This window comes from Piliocolobus tephrosceles, chromosome 13 (assembly GCF_002776525.5).
Source record: "Piliocolobus tephrosceles isolate RC106 chromosome 13, ASM277652v3, whole genome shotgun sequence".
In the NCBI taxonomy this organism is placed as follows: domain Eukaryota; kingdom Metazoa; phylum Chordata; class Mammalia; order Primates; family Cercopithecidae; genus Piliocolobus; species Piliocolobus tephrosceles.
Window position 1 is genome coordinate 16805059 of NC_045446.1, and position 15657 is coordinate 16820715.

At 44.4% G+C, this 15657-nt stretch overlaps 1 protein-coding gene across 1 annotated transcript in view; it reads left to right on the forward strand.

Annotated features, from left to right (window-relative positions):
- Positions 1-889: 889 nt before the first annotated feature.
- Positions 890-15657, forward strand: part of NUP160 (nucleoporin 160) — a 74218-nt gene continuing 59450 nt past the window's right edge. Inside the window, exons 1-5 of the mRNA XM_023215617.3 lie at positions 890-1213; positions 1474-1585; positions 12525-12735; positions 13058-13280; positions 15176-15254. Of these exons, the coding sequence (XP_023071385.1) occupies positions 1012-1213; positions 1474-1585; positions 12525-12735; positions 13058-13280; positions 15176-15254 (827 nt within the window). The 5' untranslated portion in view covers positions 890-1011. The remainder of the gene's footprint in view (positions 1214-1473; positions 1586-12524; positions 12736-13057; positions 13281-15175; positions 15255-15657) is intronic.

The window sequence follows — 15657 nt, forward strand, 5'->3', positions numbered from 1 at the left end:
TATAGTTTCCTTCAGGCATATTCAGCTACAGATTTGAATGTAATCGAAGTTGTTTTTACCGATAAAGAGTTAGGCAATGAAGTAATTTAACGGTATTCAGGATAAGGAAGAAACACCAAAGAAGTGAGGGACAGTGAAGAGCTTGTATAACAATGGATTTCAGGTAGAATGAGGGGCTGCACTGCCAAAGCTGGTGTCCCAGAGGGAGTGAAGTGGAAAGGTAGGAAATGATGGTCGGAACCAGATAAATGAAATGGAGAATGACAGGGAATGGCTGTGGTCACTGGTAATAGAAGTGACCAACAAACGTTGGCTATCACTAAGGAACAAAACCTTCCCTGCTGGAGATTAGCATTTTCCCCGATTTTGAACATCTACTCCCACAATATCTTCTAAACATCCACTGTGGGCCCTTATTGCATTGACAGCCAAGTGCAAGATCACGGTTGGAATGAATGGCAAATTCTTTTCACGTATGCAAGTGAATAGCACTCAGGTAACCTCAGCAGGTGGCGGCATCAAGGTTTACCACATTACGTTTCATTATACAGGAATACACGAATACAGTCTTTTGGGGGGAAAAAAGACCAAAACCAAAGGCCTTTCCCTCACTATCCCTTCCTCACCCCGCCATCCCAAGTGTCGCCACTGAAGAGAGAAGGGAGGATCTGCAAAGATTTACAGACTGACACCCTAACCGAGGGAGAGGTGACCAAAAACCCGGGATCCGGCAGAGGAGGCCCAAAGGCCGGGCCTCCCCGGACCTCGCCCCTCCTGGGAGACTGAGCCCCGCGTTTTAGAAACAGAAACAAACCTTGCCCCGCCCCCTGCCCTGCAGCCGCTGAGAAAAGGGCACCGCCCTCCGGAGGCGTTCCAGCCGGCCACTCGAAGATTCCACAGATACAGTCGGCCTCCCCTGCCCCCTTCTCTTCTAGATTCCTGGCTGCCCATCCTCATTCGCCCAGTGGAAGTCCCGCAACGAAGGGCCGGAGCCTCCTTTCTGCGCCCGGGATGCTTCACCCGTCCGCAGCTCCGCCCGCCCCGCCCCCGGAAGTGACGGCGGCCGCGCGGCCCTGCCTTTGTCCCGTCGGGCATCGCGGCGACGGCGGGAAGATGGCGGCGGCGGGAGCCCTGGAACGGAGCTTCGTGGAGCTAAGCGGGGCTGAGCGCGAAAGGCCGAGGCACTTTCGGGAATTCACAGTCTGCAGCATTGGTACGGAAGTGGCCAGGGAGGGCGCGATCCGATCTGCCCCCTCGGGCTCCTCTCATGGGTCCTAGGGTCTCTGACTCCTGGGTTCATCCTCCTGAGTCTACATGCCTCCAGCCCTGGGATCAGAGATTCCTTGATGACCGACGTTTTCCTCTTTTCTTTGTATGGGTTCCTCAGTCTGTCACCCTTTGCTTTGTCAGGTCCCTTAGTCTCTGTCATTTCTCAGAAGACGCGTGTGCAGGCTGACCACGTTCATTTTGCAGGGACCGCAAATGCCGTGGCTGGCGCCGTAAAATACAGTGAGAGCGCGGGAGGCTTTTACTATGTGGAGAGTGGCAAGTTGTTCTCCGTAACCAGAAACAGGTTCATTCATTGGTAAGTGCTGTGGTTCGCCAGACTCCCCTGGAAGGTAGGGTTTGGTGTATAAATTTTCGCTGCTGTTCCCAAAGTGCTATTCTAGAAGCGGTAATTGACACTTACGGAAAGAGAAAGTTTTTTTTTTTTTTTCAGTTCGTATCAGAATCGGGAAAACTGAGACAGAGTTCTAGAAGAGTTTACCCTCCCCCACTACCAACACACACACACACACACCAAGCAACACCAAAAGCAGAGGGAATGTAGCTTAGGAGGATAAAGCCCATAAGACTAGTTTTAAACGTGAACCCATTATGTTTTTATAGTGCTTTACAGCTTCCTTCATTGTACAAATATGTTCGAGCTTCAATATGTCAGGCATTGTGCTAGGTACCAGGACGAAATGAACAAAACTGCCACCTTCATCATGCAAGACGTTGTAGCAATGTCAGAATAGTTGTGGACTCACTTTTCATGGGGAAATTTTGTGGAGGAAAACTTGCCCTAGAGGAAAAATATAGGGGTTACGAGAGGCTAATGAGAGGACCAAATGTAATTAGTGGGGCAGGGAAAGGCTTTCACAGTTAACCTGAGATCTAAAGGACACGAGGTTAGCCAGGCATGGGGAGTGGACAGAGAGGAGTCCAGCAAGTAGGATCACCATATGCAAAGGTCACAAAGTGGAAAGAATGTGGCAGGTTTGGAACTGACCAAAGATCTGTGTGGCTTAAGTGCAGTGGGTAAAACAGAAAGTGATGTGAGATACTGAGGCTGGAGAGGTAGGCAGGACTCGGACCATGAGGGACCCTTAGGCCATTTTTAAGCATTTTTGGATTTTATCCTAAGTACATTGAGTAATAATTGAATAGGTTTTTAAAGAGTTACTAACATCAAAATTGCATTTTTGGATGGGAACACTTAACACTGGGGATTCCAAAAGGAGCGGAGGGAGCAGAGGTTGGAAAACCTATCAGTTACTGTGTTCACAACTTGGGCGGCAGGATCATTAGAAGCCCAAACCTCATGTATATAGGAATATATACACAATATACTCATGTAACAAACCTGCACATGTACCCCTGAATCTAAAGTTTTTAAAATATATTTTTATAAGATCTCAGTCTACTTTGTGGAAAGTGGATTTGGATTAGATGGGTATAATGCAAAAAAAAGTTTGCTTTTATGATGGCCCAAGTAAGGGTTGCTGGTGGTTCAATTGTGGGAATGACTAGAAATAGAAAAGTAGATGGATTTAAGATACCTTTGGAAGATAGATTCACTAGGACTTGGTGGTGGATTGAATATGGGGTAAGGGATGGTAAAAGAAAAGGAGAGAACAAGGACAGCTCCCTGGTGTCTCATGTGACTAACCAGATGTGAATGGGGAAGGGTTGCCATTTACAGAGATACATAGAAGATGGCTTTTGGAAAGATATGAATGCTATTGGACATAGTAAATTTGAAGTACCTGGGGAGCAGTCCTTTGGAAATGTCAAGTAGGCATTGAAATTTACAGGTCTAAGGCTCAAAAGAGAGACTTTATGTTAGAGATACAAATTTCATTTAATTAAATATTTTGGCTGGGCACAGTGGCTCACACCTGTAATCCCAGCACTTTGTGGGGCTGAGGTGGGAGGATCTCTTGAGGTCAGGAGTTCAAGACCCCATTTCTACAAAAAATTTTTTTTCTTTTTTCTTTGTTTTTTTTTTCTTTTCTTTTCTTTTTGAGAGAGAGTCTGGTGGCTCCATTGTCCAGGCTGGAGTGCAGTGGTGCAATCATGGCTCACTGCAGTCTCTGCCTCCTGGGTTCAAGTGACCCTCCCACCTCAGCCTCCCAAGTAGCTGGAATTACAGGTATGCGCCATCATGCCCAGCTGATTTTTCTATTTGTTTTTGTAGAGATGGGGTTTTGCCTTGTTGCCCAGGCTGGTCTTGGACTGCCGGACTCAAGCAGTGCCCCATTCTCAGCCTCCCAACTTGCTGGGATTACAGGCGTGAGCCACCATGTCTGGCCTGATTTTTTAAAAATAAGCCAGGTGGGGTGGCGTGTGCCTTTCATCTTAACCACTCAGGAGGCTGAGGCGGGAGGATCTGATCATGCCACTGCACTCCAGCTTGGGAAACAGGGTAAGACCCCATCTCTTTTACAAAAACAGGAAGAAATAAAGAAAATTTGCTTGTCTAATATATTTCAGTCCATTTTTAGGGAGTAGGGACATAGCAGGGAACAAAACAAAGTCCCTACTCTCTTTTTTTTTTTTTTTTGAGGCGGAGTCTTGCTCTGTCGCCGGGACTGGAGTGCAGTGGCCGGATCTCAGCTCACTGCAAGCTCCGCCTCCCGGGTTTACGCCATTCTCCTGCCTCAGCCTCCCGAGTAGCTGAGACTACAGGCGCCTGCCACCTCGCCCAGCTAGTTTTTGTATTTTTAGTAGAGATGGGGTTTCACCGTGTTAGCCAGGATGGTCTCGATCTCCTGACCTCGTGATCCGCCCGTCTCGGCCTCCCAAAGTGCTGGGATTACAGGCTTGAGCCACCGCGCCCGGCCAAAGTCCCTACTCTCATGGAGGAAGATAGGCAACAACAACAATAACCAAAAAAAACCCAAGTACATGTAGTTTTGTTACAGGAAAAGGGTGCCGATCCAGACCCCAAGGGAGGGTTCTTAGATCTCACACAAGAAAGAATTCAGGGCAAGTCCGCAGTACAAAGTGAAAGCAAGTTTATTAAGAAAGTAAAGGAGGCCAGGTGTGGTGGCTCACGCCTGTAATCCCGGTACTTTAGGAGGCCGAGGCAGGTGGATCACCTGAGGTCAGGAGTTTGAGAGGTCAGGAGTTTGAGACCAGCCTGACCAACATGGTAAAACCCTGTCTCTACTAAAAATACAAAATTAGCTGGGCGTGATGGCACATGCCTGTAATCCCAGCTAATTGGGAGGTTGAGGCAGGAGAACAGCTTGACCCGAGGAGGTGGAGGGTGCAGTGAGCTGAGATTGCACCATTGCACTCCAGCCTGGGCAACAAGAACGAAACTCCATCTCAAAAAAATAAATAAATAAAAGAATGGCTACTCCATAGACAGAGTAGCCCCAAGGGCTGCTGGTTGCCCATTTTTATGGTTATTTCTTGAAGATATGCTAAACAGGGATGGATTATTCATGCCTCCACTTTTTAAACCATACAGGGTAACTTCCTAATGTTGCCATGGCATTTGTAAACTGTCATGGCCTTGGTGGGAGTGTAGCAGTGAGGGCGCCCAAAGGTCACTCTTGTCACCATTTTGGTTTCGATGGGTTTTGGCTTGCTCCTTTATTGCATCCTGTTTTATCAGCAAGGTCTTTATGACCTGTATTTTGTGCCGACCTCCTAATCTCATCCTGTGACTTAGAATGCCTTAACTGTCCGGGAATGCGTCCCAGTAGGTTTCAGTCTCATTTTACCCAACTCCTATTCAAGATGGAGTCGTTCAAGTTCACATGCCTCTGACAGTTTGTCAGTTGATAAATGGAATAGGGAAAGGGGAACAGTGTAAGAGGGAAGAGGAATACCTGTGGCAGTTAATGTTTTATGTAGGGTGGTTGGGCAAAAGCCAGGGGTAAGTTGACATTTGAGCAGAAGAAAGGATATCTGGGGAATGAGTATTTCAGGTGGAGCCCTCCAAGAAAAAGGAATAGTAAGTGCAAAGAACCCTGAAGCAGGAGCTTGTTGTGTTCAAAGAGTGGAAAGGAGCCAGGAGTCTGCAGCTGAGTGAACAAAGGGTAGAATAATAAGAAAGAGATAGCTTAAGGCCAGATCAGGGCTTTGTTGGTTATTTTAAGCTTCAGCTTTTGCTCTGAGTAAGATGAGAAGAAGCTGTGGAAGATTTAAGTGGAGGATGACATGATCTAAGATCTGAGTTTCTAAAGGATTGCTTTGACTGCCGTCTTGAGAATAGAGTGTGGTGGGGGAAAGGGTGGGTGTGGGGAGACCAATTAGGAGGCTGGTGCCACAATTCAGACATAGTGGCTTAGATCAGGGTGGTAGTGACAGAGGCAGTGAGAAATGTTCTGACTGTGGATATGTTTTCAAGGTGGATTTGTTAGAATTACTATTGCATTGGATGGGGAGTATACAGAAAGAAAGGAGTCAGAGGTGAGCCCTAGATTTTTGGCTTGAGCAGTTGGAAGTTAGGGAGATGTCATTAATTGAGATGGAAAAAGTATAGGTGAAGCAGGTACTTTTGTTTGTTTTCTTCAGGTTCAGTGAGTCCAGGAGTTCTGTTTTGGACAGTTGTAATCTGAAATGTCTGTTAGATATCCAAGTGAGTGCTGAGACGGTAGTCAGGAGTTGAGTGGAGAAGTCGGGCTGAAGATACAGATTGTGAAACTGTTGGCATTAGATGGTGCATAAAGCTGTTCTACTGAATGAGATCACCTAGAAAGTGAGAATAAATTAGGAATTTTCACCTTCTGCACTATTATTGTCAGCTAAGTCTTCATTGTGGGGGGCTGTCCTATATGTGATAGGTTGTTAAACAGCATACCCGGCCTCTACCCTCTGCCTACCAATAGCACATCTATATGATCACTTCTACCCCAGTTACAATAACCAAAAATATCTCTAGATATTGCTTAATATCCTGGTGAGTGAGGAAGAATCGCCCCCAGTTGAGAGCCACTTGAGTAGAGCGGTCTGGGACTAAACCCTGGGGCACAACAACATTTAGAAAAATGAGGAACCAGCAAAGGAGCCCAAGAAGGAGTAACTGAAGTAAGAGTTGAACAAAGAACGTGGCATCCCAGAAGCTAAGGGAAATATTTCAAGGAGGAAGAGAGTGAAAAACTGACAGTGTTGCATTTAAGCCAGGCAAGATGAGAAATGAAAACTGGCCTTTGGATCATGGAGGTCATTGGTGACCTGGTCAGGAATTGCTGCAGTAGTCATACAAAAGCCTCAGTGGAGTGGGTTCAAGAGAGAAAAGGAGCAGAGAAATTGTGAGTATAGAACAGCCCTTTCAAGGTATATTGCTGTAAAGGAAGCAGAGAAATCACATGGTAGTTGGAGAGCAAGGGAGGAACATAGAGAAAATATACTAATATATCGATGTACAGTTGGGAATGACCTAGTAGATGCAGTTGAGAGCAATCACTAGAGGAAAGGAATTTGGGAAACTGAGAAGGTGGAGTATTAGGATAATTGGATATTGTTTGTTCATTTGTTTGTTTGTTTTTTTAGAGTCAGAGTTTCACTCTGTCACCCAGGCTGGAGTACAGTAACACAGTCATGGCCTACTGCAGCCTGAACTCCTAGGCTCAATCGATCCTCCCATCTCAGCCTCCCAAGTGGCTAAGATTACAGGCAGGCATCACCATGCCTGGCTAATTTTTTTATTTTGTAGAGAGAGAGTTTTGCTGTGTTGCCCAGGCTGATCTTGTACTCTTGGGCTGAAGAAATCCTCCTGTCTTGGCCTCCCAAAATGCTGGGATTGTAGGCATGAGCCACCATACCTGGCCCTGATACTGAAATCATTAACGATTATGGCAAGAGTAGTGTGGGAGAGAGTGACAGTGGGCCAAGAGCTAAAATCAACTGCAGTGAGCATGGGTAGCAGGTGGTATCTGATTCCGTGAGCTTCAGAGCTGAGTGATTCGGGTAGCAGAGGAGGAACAGTGGCCTAGAATGCCAGTGGGGAACAAGGACATCTGTATGTTTTCCTTGAGGCCCCACTGCAAAGGGCATGGTAGAGAAAACTTGGGTCACTGTCCTCACGGGAGATTCAGGATCCAACTTTAACCATAAGGCAGGAAAGCGAAGGAATTATTCAGAGATGAAGTTGAGGATCCAGAAAATTGTGCTGATGTCATGAGTTACCAGAAGCAAAGTAGCTCTGGGAAATCATCAGTGCTGAAAAGGTACTTACATCCTTGGGAGTAGATAAGATGTGCCTTGGGAGAAAGTGTACAGTGAGAGAAGATGATCCAGGATCAAGGTTTGAGGAAATCTAGCATATAGGGGTCAGGTCAAGGAGAAGGGGAAGAAGTGGACAGGAATGTGGGAGGAAACCTGGGAGAGAGTAGTATCATAGGATTCATGAGAAGAGACTGTTTAAAAAGGAAGGCAAGGTCAAGTATGTGGAATGCTGCTAAGAGATCGAGTAAGAGGGCCATGCATGGTGGCTCACACCTGTAATCCCAGCACTTTGGGGGGCCGAGGTGGGCGGATCATGAGGTCAGGAGTTCAAGACCAGCCTGGCCAACATGGTGAAATCCTGTCTCTACTAAAAATACAAAAATTAGCCGGGTGTGATGGCGGGCACCTGTGATCCCAGCTACTCAGGAGGCTGAGGTCGGAGAATTGCTTGAACCCGGGAGGTGGAGGTTGCAGTGAGCCAAGATCACACCACTGCACTCCAGCCTGGGTGACAGAGCGAGACTCAGTCTCAAAAAACAAACAAAAAACTCTTTTAGCTCTATGAAAAGAAAAGCCTGGATTTATTCATAACATAGATATTTTTTCTCCTCAGTTATGGGTAAGATAAGTCAACTGAATCAAAAGCAACCAAAATAGTTAGATATGTCAAAGATGACAGTTCTGGGAATAAAGGCTGAGTTTCAGTAAAAGAAGAATTTGTGGTGGGATACTTTTCAGGTAAGATTTCTCCTGTCATTAGTCAAGGGAACATTCACTGAAAAGGAAGGAAAAAAGGCCTGGTGTGATGGCTCACTTTTGGGAGGCTGAGGCAGGAAGATCACTTGAGCCCAGAAGTTCAAGACTAGTCTGAGCAACGTAGTGGGGCCCTATATAAAACATTTGAAAAATAGCTGAACGTGGTGGTGCGAGCCCATAGTCCCAGCTACTTGGGAGGCTGAGGTAGGAGGATCACTTGAACCTGGTAGGTGGAGGTTGTAGCGAGTCGAGATGGTGTCACTACACCCCAGCATGGGTGACAGAGCAAGACCCTGTCTCAAAAAATGGAGGGAGAGGAAAAAAACTTTAGAAACTACTTGAAAAAAGGAAGTTAATTAAAATGAAGGGAATTTGAGATGATGAGATGCTTGGAAAAAGACATAGTCAGAATAATTTTTTTTTTTTTTAACCGAGCCTTACTTTGTCACCCAGGCTGGAGTGCAGTGACACGATCTCAGCTCTCTGCAAGCTCCGCCTCCCGGGTTCAAGCGGTTCTCTTGCCTCAGCCTCCCAAGTAGCTGGGACTATAGGCGCCCACCACCACGCCTGGCTAATTTTTTTGTTTTTAGTAGAGACGGGGTTTCACTGTGTTAGCCAGGATGGTCTCGATCCCCTGACCTCGTGATCCATCCTCCTTGGCCTCCCAAAGTGCTAGGGTTATAGGCCTGAGCCACTGCGCCCAGCCTAGAATAATTTTAATAAAATATAAGAATATATTTACTTGAGAGGAGCAAATTCGATAAAACTAGGAGCTAGAAGTCAAGAAAAATAAACTAGCTGGGTGTGGTGGCTCACGTCTGTAATCACAGCTCTTTGGGAGGCTGAGGTGGGAGGATCACTTGAACCCAGAAGTTCAAGACCAGCCTGGGCAGCACAGTGAGACCCCACCTTTAAAAAAATAAAAATTTAAAAAGAAGAAAAATAAAACTAATTGGTTAAATTTTTAATCTTGGTTTGTTCTGCAAGTAAGAGTCATTTCATCATTCTAGGAAAGATGTGACCCCAGCAAGAAGTAGAGCCGCCTCCTTTGACTATCACTAAGTATCAGCTGGTGCTGCTGAGGAAGAGGTACTAAGGATAAACCTGCAGTAGATCACAAAGAGGGTACTAGTTTAATCGTAGAGATGGAAGAGAAGGAGCAGGGTCAGGAAGAGGAAAGCAACAGGCTTTGACACATCATACCTACTGAGTCAAGGACATAGACAAGTAAATATGTACTAGTGATCTTTAAAGATGACAAATACTTAGAAATCAAAAGTAAGAAATATCCTTGTTAAAGTAACATGACAGCTTCTGTGCTGAGTCAGGTAGACATTGGATGGAGGGTTAAATCTGAATTTAAAGTCAGACCTAATGGCCTTGGGCAAAATGCTTTATCTCCTCTGTTGCAACTTGAGTTTGAATAAAGTTTTTTTTTTTTTTTGAGTTTGCGTGCATTTTATCAAAAGCATTTATTGAATGTTAGCTCTGTCCTAGGCACTTTGCTGGGTCTAAGGATATCCAAGTGTATATGCACGTACTTTCCCTAGAGGAACAGTATTAATATTTGGACTGTAAGAACATAGGGGCTATCGCTACACTCACAGAACTTACCATCATTGTTAATAACAAGCTCCTTTTAAATTTTTTTTTCCAATTACTACTTTATTTATATTACTATGCTTAAGTTACATGGAAAAAGACAGCAGTTCTGCCCCATTTCAGAAAAAGTTTCCTATCAACACCAATTATGTAGTGACAAATAATTAGAAATGGTGACATCGTTGTGTCAAGACTGACAAGGAAGAATGGGCTGTAGTGCTACAGTTCATTTCTAGCAAGAAAATGGCACACTGGCCAGCATAAGCCATGCTAACACTAAGCCTTTAGCACTGGGCACAGATTTGGAGCTCTTCTCTGATGCTAGCAAATCAAGTGAAATAACTGGGTTTTTTAAAAAAAAGTTTATTGGGAGGCCAAGGTGGGCAAATCACGAGGTCAGGAGATCGAGACCATCCTGGCTAACACGGTGAAACCCCGTCTCTACTAAAAATACAAAAAATTAGCCAGGCGTGGTGGCGGGCGCCTGTAGTCCCAGCTACTCGGGAGGCTGAGGCAGAAGAATGGCGTGAATCCAGGAGGCAGAGCTTGCAGTGAGCTGAGATCCCGCCACTGCACTCCAGCCTGGGCAAGAGAGCAAGACTCTGTCTCAAAAAAAAAAAAGGAAGTTTAAAACGAAGCCCGTGAGTTTAAAAACTATACTTCTGACATATTTTCCTTTCAAAATTTCCACTTTTCCACTCTAATAGCCCAAATTTTTTTCGTACATAGCCTACCATGTAGCTGCAGATAGACTTTTCTGCCTCAAGATGTAAACAGAGGGGAAAAAATTAACAGCATCTGCATAATATTCTCTCTTTTTTTTTTTTTTTTTGAGACGGAGTCTCGCTCTGTCACCCAGGCTGGAGTGCAGTGGCCAGATCTCCACTCACTGCAAGCTCCGCCTCCCGGGTTCACGCCATTCTCCTGCCTCAGCCTCCCGTGTAGCTGGGACTATAGGCACCCGCCACTGCACCCGGCTAGTTTTTGTATTTTTTTAGTAGAGACGGGGTTTCACCGTGTTAGCCAGGATGGTCTCGATCTCCTGACCTCGTGATCCGCCCGTCTCGGCCTCCCAAAGTGCTGGGATTACAGGCTTGAGCCACTGCGCCCGGCCTAATATTCTCTGTATACACTGCTATTGGATGGAAAATACATAACTTAAAAAAAAAAAAAGTTCCATCTTAGATTCGCACAACCTCTTGTTCTGCCATTCATGACTCTGACGCTAAGGTGACAGTATATGGAAGTAGATTTTATTTTCAGCGAAGGAAACCTGAGAAAAGATGAATTTATCTCTTTTTCTTCAAGAGTTATCAGATAGTCTGTAATCCCAGCCCTTTGGGAGGCTGAGGCAGGTGGATCACTTGAGGTCAGGAGTTCAAGATCAGCCTGGCCAACATGGTGAAACGCCATCTCTACTAAAAAATACAAAAATTAGCCAGGTATGGTGGTGCACGCCTGTAGTCCCAGGTGCTCAGAAGGTTAAGGTGGGAGGATTGCCTGAGCCCAGGAGTTCGAGGCTGTAGTGAGCTATGATTGTACCACTGCACCCCAGCCTGACAGAGTGAGACCTTGTCTCAAAAAAAAAAAAAAAAAAAAAAACAGTTATCAGATAGTACATACGCCAGAGCCCTCAATCTCAAACTAGAGCACGTTCCAGGATCACATGGCCTTCCTTGTAATGCTGGCTGTCTTTGGTGGCAAACTCATAGATCCATCCCAGTTTGCTATTGCAGTTTTTCAGCTCACATCTCAAACCATGTGGTGGCCAGTGACCATGACCCAATCTTGAGCTTCATTGTACTGCAGGTTCACTACCTTGTTAAAAAGAAATACTCTGCCAGTGGCACCTGTGAACCAAGTGGAGATGAATTCTGAGCAGTTGGTCAGGATTGTATCACAATTTACATAAGAAAATGGACAGGTACCATCAATATGATCAAGGAATATTCTGCCTATTTTTATGGCTGAAGCTCTAAAAACCCTGTGCAGCGGTGAGAGCTGTGGCTGCCAGTGGCTCCTTGCTCCTCAACTGGAATTAATAAACAAGCTCCTTTTGGGAAGGGTGGGGGAAAAGAAAAAAACAAGCTCCTTTTGAGGAGTAATAGTAAAAGTTAGAATAGCTTATCAGTATAGAAACTAACCCTGATATGTTCAATTTGCAAAGGTATTTTTATATTGTTAAAATATTTATTTTAGTAATATTTTTGCACATACATGTAAGCGCATGTATAAAATTGCTATTTGTGTGTGTATGTGTGCACACACAGGCTCTGTGTGTGTATATGTGTGCGCACGCATGCAATCGCAGGTTAAGAAGTAATAGAAGCAGGACATAACCGCAATTATTAAGGTTAGTTTTGTTCGATGCTGTAGTATATATGGAGACCACATTCCACTACAAGCAATGGCCGGGGTATGGTGTTAATTTTTATTATAGTAGAGTTTAATTGCATAAAATATTGTCCTAAATAAATGACCTATCAAGTTTGGAAATGTCTCTATGTAACAGAATCACAATGAAATTTGAATTTTGTTATGCTGTTTTTTATGAATGTACATAATGTGATTTGGAGTGCAAAGGTGGTCCAAATCTGTTTATCCAAAATTTTCAAATTTGGTGAATTCACTTGGACACTGTTCTCATATATTTCAGTGCAACAGTCAGTGAGAAAGAAAAGCATAAACTTTTCAAACAAATGTCTCTTTTTCAACAGGAAGACCTCTGGAGATACATTGGAGCTGATGGAGGAGTCACTGGACATAAATCTGTTGAATAATGCCGTTCGCCTAAAATTCCAAAATTGCAGTGTTTTACCTGGAGGGATTTATGTCTCTGAGACTCAGAATCATGTGATAATCTTGATGTTAACCAATCAAACAGTGCACAGGTTACTTTTACCACACCCCTCCCGGATGTATAGGAGTGTAAGTTGGCTAAGTGCAATATGTTTTATTTCCCAAATTACTCTGGGTGTCACAAATTTAGTGCTGGAGCCATATCTTTTGGAATTGAAGGAAATTTGGATTCTCATTATCCCTCACCAAGCATACTTTGATAGCTACCACTTAAAATGATCAGGCATACATTTTAAGTTGAGAATTAGTTTTCATTAAAAAGAATGGCTTTCTTCTTAAGCTTGACAGTTTATAGTTTTTTACTTTAAAAACTTTTTTAGCAATAGAGAGGAACTGAGCAAAATTCTGGTTATTTTGATTTAATAGATTTTTCTTTTTAATTACTCAACAGGAGTTGGTAGTTGAAAGTCAGATGCAGTCAATATTCACTGACATTGGAAAAGTTGATTTCACAGATCCCTGCAACTATCAATTAATTCCAGCAGTACCTGGAATATCTCCTAATTCCACCGCCTCAACAGCCTGGCTTAGCAGTGATGGGGAGGCCCTGTTTGCCTTACCATGTGCTTCTGGGGGAATCTTTGTTCTTAAGCTACCTCCTTATGACATACCTGGTAAGAACGGGAAATGAGCATGGACTTAAACAAGGAATGTTAACATTGAAACAGACCTTAAAAGTTCAACCTCGTCATCCAGTGCAGGGATTGCATGTCTACTGCCCCGGAACTGGTCATTCATTATTGCTTGCCTAATGAGTCCCTAATGCTTTACTTTTATACAGTGGATAAGGAACTATAAAGCATATTGGAGCATGGAAAAACAAGTAGACAAGTATAAGACAGCCTATTCTAAATCCTATAGTAGAGATGAGTTGCCTAATTGTCTGCCCTGAGATGGAGGCATTATAATATTATAATTAAATTAATTGAAACAAAGACATTAAATACCCTGCACCAAATTGCCACTATGTCTTGCCTGGATTATTGTATTAGCTTTATATATATCTCCCCAGATCTGTCCTTAACCCTCTTCAGAAACTTCTCAGGTGGACTGATATATTTAAAACCCAAAGGCTGGACGCTGTGGCTCACACCTGTAATCCCAACACTCTGGGAGGCCAAGGCAAGCGGGTCACCTGAGGGAGTCTCTCTCTGTTGCCCAGGCTGGAGTACAGTGGCGCGATCTCAGCTCACTGCAACCTCTGCCTCCTGGGTTCAAGCAATTCTCCTGCCTCAGCCTCCTGAGCAGCTGGGATTACAGGCGTTTGCCACCATGCCCAGCTAATTTTTGTATTTTTAGTAGAGACGGTTTCACCATGTTGGCCAGGCTGGTCTCGAACTCCTGACATTGCGATCTGCCCACCTCGGCCTCCCAAAGTGTTGGGATTACAGGCGTGAGCTACCACACCTGGCTTCCTTCCTTTCTTTCGAGACAGTCTCACTATCACCCAGGCTGGAGTGCAATGGTGCCATCTTGGCTCACTGCAACCTCCACCTCCCAGGTTCAAGCGATTCTTGTGTCTCGGCCTCCCGAGTAGCTGCGATTACAGGTGCCCACCACCACACCTGGCTAATTGTTGAATTTTTGTTAGAGACAGGGTTTTGCCACGTTGACTAGGTTGATCTCGAACTCCTGACCTCAAGTGATCCGCCTGCTTCAGCCTCCCAAAGTGCTGGGATTACAGGCGTGAGCCACCGCACCTGGCCAACATGACCCAAGTTGGGTTTTAAATATATCATGTTATGCTGAATAAACCCAGAGTCCTTACACTGGCCTAGAGTGACCCACTGCTGTCTCTCTACCTTCATCTGTTCTCTGTTCCCCTCCTCTTCACCAGCCACATACCTTCTTGCAATTCCTTGAATATGCCGGGACACCCCTACTTCAAGGCATTTGTTTGGTATAGCCAGCTACTAGCTTGGCTCATTGCCGCAGCTCCTTTAGGTCTTTACTCAATGTCACCTCGTTGAGGCCTTCCCTGACCACCCTTTTCAAAATTGCAGTGCCCCTGCCTACCCTCCCTATGTCTTGGCATTCTCTGTACACCTTTTGTGTCTTATTTTTCTGACTTACTGCCATTCTACTTAATTTAACTGTCTCTGCTTCTCCCCTTCCCCTGAAGGAATATAAGTTCCATGAGGACAGGAGTTTTACAATTTGTTTTGTTTACTGCTATGTCACCACCATCTAGGACTGTGCCTGGCACAGCAAAGGTACCTAGGGATTGTTTTGGAAAGAATGAAGTGATTCTGCTGGGTGGCAATATGGGTTACTGTCCGTAAAAGGCAAAAACGTCCACGAGAAGTATAAAAATGCTATTTTTATGGATCTAGTAACGATTCAGAATATTTTAGGTATGATATATGTAGGAAAGTTACGTCCTAAAACTTTGTTAGTACAGAAATACAGAAGCCTGTTGCCTATTATAAAGACCTTCTTCATGGTTACATCATTCTTGCCTTTGGGTTTCTCAAAGTGTGTTCAGGAGGTGCCTTGGATATCATTGCAGGTATGGTGTCAGTTGTGGAGCTGAAACAGAGTTCAGTAATGCAACGATTGCTTACAGGCTGGATGCCAACAGCTATCAGGTGAGTGGTGTCTGGTAGGTAAATCAAAGGGCCCAAGAATTTAATCTTTTTGCACTGGTTGGCAGTTATTGTTTCCAGTCTTATTCCAAGGCAAACATTATACTGGAAAGGAGAACAGTCAGAATAAAATCAAATTCCATCTGAGGAAAGCCACACTCCCAAGTCCATTTCGTCTACAATTGGATGCTTTGACAGCATAAACCAGCCTACTGTTTATATTCTCAGAATATGCAGTTAAGTGCTCTGCCCTGACTTACCCAAATCCAGTTTCGTGTAAAATTATTAGAAGTAGAAAGTTTTTGATGGTTAAAGGAAAACAATACAAAAGGAAACAGTCTTCCATTGTTATGTAGAGCCTTTTAAATTTTATTATAGTAATTGGTGATAAACCAAATAGATATGT